The sequence below is a fragment of the Manacus candei genome, unplaced genomic scaffold (assembly GCF_025592945.1).
Source record: "Manacus candei isolate 608988 ecotype Guabito, Panama unplaced genomic scaffold, ASM2559294v1 h1tg000074l, whole genome shotgun sequence".
NCBI lineage: Eukaryota > Metazoa > Chordata > Aves > Passeriformes > Pipridae > Manacus > Manacus candei.
In genome coordinates this window covers 3,960,561-3,970,224 of record NW_026138122.1, presented here as the reverse complement: position 1 = coordinate 3,970,224, position 9,664 = coordinate 3,960,561, and the positions used below count along the sequence as shown (strand labels likewise).

At 39.6% G+C, this 9,664-nt stretch overlaps 1 protein-coding gene across 1 annotated transcript in view; it reads left to right on the top strand.

Annotated features, from left to right (window-relative positions):
• Positions 1 to 4,871: 4,871 nt before the first annotated feature.
• The window catches only part of LOC127480700 (atrial natriuretic peptide receptor 2-like), a 31,529-nt gene continuing 26,736 nt past the window's right edge, over positions 4,872 to 9,664 (top strand). Inside the window, exons 1-2 of the mRNA XM_051809088.1 lie at positions 4,872 to 4,949; positions 9,165 to 9,269. Of these exons, the coding sequence (XP_051665048.1) occupies positions 4,872 to 4,949; positions 9,165 to 9,269 (183 nt within the window). The remainder of the gene's footprint in view (positions 4,950 to 9,164; positions 9,270 to 9,664) is intronic.

Sequence of the window (9,664 nt, the reverse complement as noted above, 5' to 3'; positions counted from 1 at the left end):
GATTTCCAGAGGTGACTTCTAACTTCAAATATTCTGTGACTTTGTGACTCTGTAACAAATAAGTAGCTGATGTAAAGGAACACTTTGTTTATGTTGTAAAAGATAGCATCAGAGACAAGTATTTCAAAAGAGGTTTTAGAAAAAGCCTGAGAAACTGATACAGATAAAACACTCCAGGTGTTGGGTCACACTGAGCTCAATGTTACATTTAAACATTTTCCAATTCATTCTATTGGAACAGTGAAATGAAAAGAGCATTAGATCCCTCTAAAGAATTTACAATTGCTTTAACATTGAAACAGCTATTTATTAGTTCAGATGACTCGTTTAAAGCTATTCTTACGAATAATCAAAGTGTGAGCTGAGTACAAGGAAGACTAATGCAAGTAAGTTGCTTAATTAACATACACCCTTTACAACCAGTTTTAGAATCAACTCCAAGCTCTATCCTGCCTTTCTCTGGGGTTCTTGCCGTTCTCTAGGCATTTGCCAAAAGGCACATATACTGTAGCTTCACTGCTGTGGATTTAACAAAAGATCTTCAAAGCTTCTTCTTCTTCGTATGTGGGTGTATCTATTGTTGAAAGATACCTTTATAAGACCTTTAGAAAAAAGTAGGAAGTAATTTAACTAAAATTTATGCTGACCTTTTGCCTTCATTCTCTCATGTTCTCTGAAGCTCAACTCTCTCACCTCTTAGTGCAAATCACACTAACTTTTTTTTTTTTTTTTTTTTGGTAAACCTTTGTATTGTAGTTTCTTCGTGTGAGTATTTATAATGAGTTTTTAATTTTCAAGGGAGATTGGAAATAAAGAGGTTATCTTACAATTTACCTAGTTATATCTGGTAGGAAATCATGTTTAGGAGAAAAAAGTGGTGGGTGCAGTAACAGTGCAAGTGAAGAATATTCTTATAAAAACAAGTACAGGATAACAAAAGAGTTCATAACTGAACAACAACAACAACAGAAAAGGGAATCTCTTGTAAGGCAGATTTACCCATTCTCTGCAGAAGTGATTTAATACTTCTTGACAAACTGAATGCTACACAGTTGCAGGATGTAAGTAAAGTGATGTGGTGCATATTAAAACCTTCAACCAACAATATATGAACAGAGTGGAAAAATTTTGATGGTGTTATTTAAGATTATGGATTTAAAACTTCTCCCACCTCTTATACCACTTCATTCCCAGGCCTAGAGCAGATAATATGGAGTCCCAGGGAAAAGAGAGACAATTGGGATAAATCATCTTTCCCACTTAAAAGAGTGGGAATAAAAAATGACAGGTGTCTGTGTAGAGCTCCTTCCACTGTCCTCTGTTCCAGATGTGATAGGGTTTATAAAATAAGAATGCTTTTTAAAATATGTAATTATTAGTATATATAATTTATATCTCATGAAGTTAAAGGTTTTAACTGAATTTTGTGTGTGGTAGAGTTGTCTGTTCTTCTTCCATCATAAAATACACCTCAATGAGAGCAGCCAAGAATTGAGAGTAACTTTTATTTTGTGATCCAAGGGGAAAGCAAATATATCAGGACAAGCAGCAATACATTATACTGGAAACAAAGCTAGATTATGTAAGATGAACAGATTTTTTTTGTCACATTTCTCCAACTGCAAGATCTTTTCTAAATGAATGTCAGAATTTTTCAGTTAATGTGCATTTGTGCTTACCTATACAGCCACTAAAATTGATGATGGATTTGGGCTCATAACAAGCAGTGGAGGAATACTCAGAGGGTTACTCAGAGGGTAGTGGGGCATTGGAACAGGTTGCCCAGAGAAGCTGAGGGTGCCCCATCTCTGGAAATGTTCAAGAACAGGTTGGATGGGGCTTTGAGCAACCTGGACTAGTGGAAGGTGTCCCTACACCATGGCAGGAGGACCCATGGAACTAGATGATCTTTAAGGTCCCTTCCAGCCCAAACCATTCTATGATTCTATGAATAGATGAAAATCAATACACAGAAAGTTTTACATTTGTGTGCATCTGTTGAATAAAATAGTATAGTAAATATTTTGGCTCATGATTGTGTCATTTCTAGGACTGGAGATGATGTGGGTGCAAAGGCCTCCAGAAAAGGCTGTGAGTGGGGAATCTTTCAACGTGACCTATGCAGTCTTTGCTTCAGACAGCTTTTATCAATATGCAGTGCAAAATGGAATCCTTTCCCACAGGTACTGCTTCCCATAAAAATGTTATCATGGTCATGAGTATGTGAGGATTCTATGTGTACATATTCATAAATATAATTGGAATATATGCTCTGGGGATCCTCACTAATTCCTTACATGTTTTGAGGTCTCTTATAGCTCTGTTTTTTCTGATATTTCCCCCTCTGCAATGACTTTGCTCTCAGAGGATCCACCATGGCATACTTTCTTGCTTGGTCATAGATGGGGCACATCACTAATGTCTCAGTGCAACTCTGAACATCTCTTCTTGCTTCTGTACACACGGAATTTATAACTGAAGTTTAAGCACGAGTCTCAGACCAACTGTATATCTTAAAGTCATTTTAATCATAAGAATGATTGAAGTGCACAAAATAGATACGAAAAAGATGCCAGTCCAACACTGAATCCACTGAATTCAGTGGTGAAACATTTTGTTTTCTGTGGGATTAAAATCAGTCCAAAAGCTTATCTATCAACTCAGGGACTGTGTTGTGGACATCAGCAACTAAGTAGAGAATGTTTATTTGTACAAATCCAGATCTACAGATCTGGATCTACAAATCCAGGGCTAATACACCCTAATTTTACATTTCTGTCTGTGCATAGCAATTCTCTATTCATTTATAGAAATACCTGGGTCAGAAGCTGCAGCTGTGTTTCCCTGCTTTCTGAGAGATGTTTATGGAAAACCTCACATTTTTTACTCTTGTTCTGAGTGTTTACATTACAAAGTTAAGATCTAAAAGGTGTTATCCGGAGATTTTTTTTTCATATTGGAAGATGATTTATAATTCATTTGCAATGGCAATAATTTAATACTTTTTATTTTTATCATCTGCGTACAATGTTTACAAAGTTTTTTTAAGTTTGTTTATCACATTTTCTGAAGTGTGTGGCTACTAATAGTTCGAAGATCTCAACCATTAAGCAGATTTTTTCACTTCTAGGGAATGGATCTGATTTTATAGTCTTCCTAGGGAGACCCACTCTCTCAAATCACTAAAGAATCTGGAAAAGTTTTCTTTTCATGTACTTATACGTCTTACAATAGAGACAGATGGCACATATTTTTAAAGAGAGAAAAATCTATGCTGAAGTCTTTCATTGCACCTTTTTTTAACTAGAAGATTATCTGGTTGACCCTTAAGGTTACAATGACTGACTGAAGTACCTCTGGCTGGAAAGTCAGTGTATGGGCATCAGCATGGCTGGGGGAAGCCATGATGAAGTTCTTGAATAAAAAATACAGAATACAGGATAAATTTTAAAAAGCAGCCCTAGAGAAAGTGTGTGATTGAATTAAACACCAGCTTGATTGTGTATTTTTCTTAATTCCCAGTATGAATTTAAAGGCCAATAAATTTTAGTATTTTATCTGCTCAGATATTTGGGGGATTGACAGATTTGCTTATCTCAGGTTTCAAGTATTTTTGTGCCTTTGTAAGTCTGGCCATGAATACAATCTATATTAACCTAATCCTCTATATTTGTTTTTATTTCTTACAATTAACACAGTCTTCTCATAATAAACACAGTCTTGTCTTAAATCTACTCATTACTAGGCCTTTTTTCAGTAAAAACAAGTTGAAAAATAAATCCCTGTGTTCTGGAACTGTTTTATAGAGAATCTATCACAAGTGCATAACATTTAAACTAAACTACAAATAAGTCTGGCTGTGTCTACTGAGTAAACCATGTTTGCAGAATATTATTTTATCTTAAAACAAAATTTATGAGAGTGATAACCAACTGAAAGTGTAACTGAGGAAGCAGTGTTGCATCACACATTTCCAGGTGACTACATTCATCTTTCAGGAATGAAATTTCAAAAGTCGTTTTGTAGGACAGTCTATTCATAAAGTCTGCGTTTTGCTTCACATTTTTGACTTGGGGAATTGTATCTGATATTATTATCCAATATGATTATTTTCCTTGGCAATTTCAATTGTGGAGCAAAGACTGGAGCTAAATAATCTGTATGAATCAAGTGCATAGATGAAGGTATATAACTGAAAACACTAAGACTGAAAGTAGCCAGGGACACATATGTCTGATAGTGGAAGTTGAGTAATGGTGTGTTTGTGTTAGATGAGGTAGTGCCAACTAATCCCACCTGGTCATGAAGTCAGGCTGGGGAGAGAAGTTGAGGTTGGTTCCTGGTTGCAGCACAGTACCTACCAGCTGTCCCTACTGCATGGCGGTGGGCAGTGGCCCAGCTGACAACAATCTTCTTTGCTCCAGGAATGCTTCAAACAGAAGTGAGACAGAAGAGAAAGAAGTGGTGCAACAGTGTTTAGTTCTCTTCATGCGTTTTTGCTGCTAATTTTTCAGAGAAGGATAAAGAACAAGGTGTCATGTACTTGTTGCAATTTTTGAGAATGAGGAATGGATGTAAAAGTTTTTCTCTCTCTCCTGCTTGGCTAGCAATGCTCCTGCTGCAAAGGAATTCTGTGAGGAGCATGAATGCTCTGCCAGATGGAAAGATGCAAATGAGGAGAACTGCTGTGTCTACCATGCCAACATTCATTCCTGTCCTTTGGCCTTCATGGTTAGTATGATGGTACAGAATAATGTGCTCTGTTCTTGCTACTGGATGAAACATCATTTTAATAACCAGGTTGAAGTTCATGAAGTCTTTGTGTAATTACAATTAGACCAAATCTATAGTTCACTAAAACCACTGTGGCGATGTCTGTCAGTTTCAGAATTTTTTTTGCACTGGATCCTCAGGCCACAAAGCAGGTGGCTGGATCTTTGGGCAAGGCGGTATATAGAATCTCTCATTATGTTTAGTGGGGTCAGTTTCATAATTTTGAGATTACCTGACTCGGATTGCTGTACAGTCAATAAGGAAAGAAAGACAGATTATCGCATTCTAAAACAAGCAAGGCAAATTTTCTGTTGGAGGTATTCCTGCCTCCCCAGCTTATAGAGGGAACGTGAATGATTTGCTTGGATTACTAGAGTTGAGGGTTGTAATGGTTTGAGAGCCCCAAAATCCAATTCTCGAGTCCAAGCCCCCTCCCACATCTTAGCCCAGTGTGAGATGGGTTTTCCAGACACCACACAAGACTCAAAATGGGGGGAAAGGATTATATTACAATGACTTTACAAATAGATATTATAATACATTACACACACAATCTCAACTATCTCTACCATGATAAAACAGTATTTACAATGGATCAAATCTCTTCTCTCTCCAAATAAAAGTCCAGGAGGGAAGAAGGAAGAGATCTTTTCCACTCTCAGAGCAGCAGTGTCTCTAGGGCATCAGTCTCTCTCCTTGCATGCAGCAGCTGTAGCTGGATCTCTGCCAGTACACACAAGGGGTATCCAAGCCCTCTTGGCCCTTCAACTCAAAGCGAGGGTCTTTCTCTTCCGTGGACTGTAGCAGGGACAAAACTCTCTTCACCATGTCATATCATGGGGTGTAAGACCCCCATGAAGGTCCCTTCCTCAGGGGATACACCCCTGAGTCAAAACATCTCAGGCAGCTTTCAGCTGAAGGCCTTTGCCTCAAGAGTTCTGTCAGAGCTCCTGTGCTCTGTCTCGGGTAACAGCAGTGAGGGGGGCCAAGGTCACCCCCTCCACATTCCGTCTGGCCATCCCGGTCCAGCTTTCCAGGACGTCTGAGCTTTTCAGCCCCTCTCTCTTCTCAGTGCCTGCTGCACTCCAAGATTACCACCCCTCTCCTCTCTAGGAGAGGTCTCCAAGGAGTTTGGGGAGTTTGTTTCAGTTCTTACCCGAACTCTCTCTCTCTCTGTAGAGTTTAGTTCTCTCTCTGCTGCTGGCTCGCTCTCTCTCTCAGATAACTCTGTGTCTTCCTTGGCTACGTGCTGTCTCTGCTGCTTCTTCCTTATCTCTTGGCTTTCAGCCACAGTCTCCGGCCAGTGCTGTTTTTGCCATTGCTTCTGCTGCTTACAGTGGAGGAGAAAAACTCCCAGCTTCTCAGCTACAGACCTCAGTCCAGTTTAACACTGTTTCCAAGTTTCTGTGACCCCAGCTGGGGGCTGGGGGGATGTGGCCCCCCAGAGGGGCTCCTGCCCCTTCTCCTTGTGTCTTTAGAACATGACCACACTCTCCAACAACAACTACTACAACCACCTTCTTTTCCAGTCTGGGTGATATGTTTATATTTTGCAGAAGCACTCATTGGCTCAACTGCAAGGGTCACCACGCCCTGGGGGTTTACCATTTTATAACTTCAGGGGGAAAACTTGTAGGACTGAAGCCTGCATACACATGTCCTGAGATAGAATGATTTTTCTCCATTATATCAGCATAAAAAAAAGAATCCAAATACAGGATAACAAAATTTTTTCATGCAGTATTAGCAAGATCCGTTCTTAGCTTGTCTGCTTGGCCTGTCTCTGAATGAATACTTAAAGTTCTGATTTTAAAAACACAGTTTGGAACACCTTAATTTTTTTTAATCTGTCAGGTAAGCCTTACCTTGCATATTAACCTTCATGCAGTTGCCCAGTTTTTCTAGTTGAACTCCCTTCTGGCAATGTGACACATTCTTACTGATCAAAGATGAATAGAAAGATGATAATAGAAAGATGATAATAGAAAACCTAGTCTACACATCTTGCAGCTGTTTCATATACCCTTCTGTGCAAAGGCCTAATTACTCCACAGAAGCTCTAGTTTGCTTCTTGGCAGTCCCTTTGTAAAGCTGTTTTCTTAATGACTCCCAGAGAGCCTTAGCTGAAACCAGAACTTTGGTTTACAAGAGGAATCCCTGTTGGAACATCACACCAATACTTTTGTCTAGAACCACAGTAAAGAACTTCAACATCTCACCACTGGCATGACCTCTCCATTGTTTCTTACTTTCACAATTAGTACTGCTTGGAATTAAGGTGTGGAAATGGCAAAAGCACGTTAGCCAACATGCATCATCTGGCTTCTTCGTAATACTGTAAATACTTTAGTTCCTGTTTAGAGGAACTCTAAGCAGATTGACTTTCAAACAGCAAGGCCATGAGTATCACTGCATAAGATTGAACATACACTTCAAAGAAAGTTTTTTCCATTGTCTGAGAAGTTTTGTTTTTCACTTTTTGGGGTTTTTTTTCAGTATCATGAGTTTTAAAACATTCTATTTTTGTTACCTTGATTCCATTTCTTTTTATTTAATCTATTTCTTATAGTCCTTTGAAACAAGTACCTGAAGAAATACCTGGAGATAGGAGACAGATTGAATCCTTTCAAAAAACCAAAAATCTTTGACAGCCTGTGGTGGTTTGAAACTCCCAAGAATCTAATTTCTAAGTTCAAGCCCCCCTCCCACAGTTTGCCCCTGTGAGAGGGTTTAGTGATGGTATGGACTTGATATCTTTTTCACCCCATGTGGAGAGTTTTCAGACAAAACACAACCATTCGTTACTGGGAGAAGGGGAAAATATTTACAAAGGTTTATTTACATCTACATATATATTTACGTTAAATTAAATTTCTCCTTTTCTTCAATAAAAGTCCAAGAAGAAAAGAGAAGTCTTTCTGTCACTTCTCAGGCCACAGTTCCTTCATTTCAGTTTTCTTGTGGCACTGGTTAGTGTCCTCCATTTTTTCGAAGGCAGCAGATTTGAGTATGACAGTCAGGATTTTGGTTCTTACTTTGTGGAAATTCCAACCCCGAGCCCGAGCCTTCAGGGGATTTCCTTGTAGATCTTCACTCCTCTTGGGTTAGAACATTGAAGGCATCTTTCAGTTCAGTCTTACCAACGCTCTTTTGCTCTGTCCGAGCTCAACAGCATGATAGAAACAGCAACAGCAGCAGCAGAGGGCACGGCCTCCTCCTCCGCATTCCATCCTGGCTCAGCTCTCAGGACAACTCTGGGTTTTCAGCTCCTTTCTCTCTCTCCCTCTCTAGCTGCTGCTGCATTTCGGGACTCCCTAGGGGTTTGGAAGTCCACCCCTCTTCAGGAAGTCTCTGGGTTTTGAGAAAGTAATACAGTCTTACCCCAAACCAGCTCTGTTGAGTTTACCTCTGTTTCGTTGCCCGCTCTCCCTCCTGCAGGAACATCTCTGCGTCTTTCAGCCGGTTTCACATTATCTCGCTGCTACTGGCTATCTTTCTGGCTTTCAGCCATCACTGTCTCTGTTCAGGGCTGCTCCGCTGCTGCTTTCAATGTTTTCTGCTGCTGCTGACAGTAAGGGAACTCTTCCAGCTCTTGATTACGGGACCCGGTCCAGCTTTGACACTATACCGGGTCTCCTGTAGCCTCAGCTGGGGGCTGGAGGCCCTTGGTTCCCAGAGGGGCTCACTGGCCCCCTGCTTCTTCCTGGCTCAGATCATGGCTACCTACCTCCTTAGCTATCTTCACTACCTTCTCTTCCGTTTCTGTGGGTATGTAATTTCCGTAGGGCGCACGTGGACTTCTGATTGGTCCAGTATTATCAGTGGGGCAAACTATTATTACCTCAGAGAAAAGGTTTTTCAAACCACCACACAGCCAAAATAGTCCTCCATGATTGCAGTTGTAGGAGATTTACATCTTAATGGTTTTACTGAGAAATGCTGTGCAAACAGACAATGAAAAGGTGCTTCACTTCCTCGCTAAAGAAAAGGGAAAAAAAAGCTGCTATATCTAAAGTAAAACTTCAATAAAACCCCTTGAGAAAAATATTAAAAGTGGGATATGATTCTGGTTCTAATACAGCAATTTCTGAAAAAGTGAATTAGCTTCATAGGGTTACTCATTCTGTGAGTACTCTACTGGGGCTCATATATTTTAAAAGGTAACAATATTTGTGACATTTTAACTCCGTATAGGAACAATTACTTGTCTCTTATTTTATCTTTTGTCACAGAACAGTGTTGTTTGTGTTTTGGCATATTAATTGATTTAGCTATAAAATATCACTTTATTTGCTGTTAGAGAGCATAAGTAATTTTGAGAAGGTAAAAAAGAGGAGCTAGGACTTCCATTGTGTTGTGCTTTACTGACATAAGCAATATGTCTACTAAAGGGTAAAGGAGGAATTTGTGGTCCATGGATCCCAGATGATGGTCAGATATTTACTCACACTTTGTCTACTGCTGGAAAAATGAGCCAAAGAAACTGGACTGCCAAGGTAAACTATATTTATTGCATATAGCATTTTACCTGGTTTGCTCTTTTCGAAGCTTACTTGCTAGTAATTTAAAGCACTTCCAACCATTTATTTATGTGTTATGTGTGTAAATGATGCATATAGCTGAGTAATATCCATTCCCAACTGACTTGACTTGAAAGGATCAGTTTTATGCCTTATGTAGTTGGTGGAAGTAATGGGGATGGGAAGAAAATGAGTCCATTTAAGACCAACACTAACAATATACTGCACTACTGACTGGACTGTAATGCAGGTTCATATGATCATTACGGGGTTTCTGCCTGGCAGAAATAACAGAGAAGCAAACATGGCAGAATGCACAGGCCTAATAGCCCTGCTTGGTGAAAAGAATACACACCAGGAGGGCAGTCAGA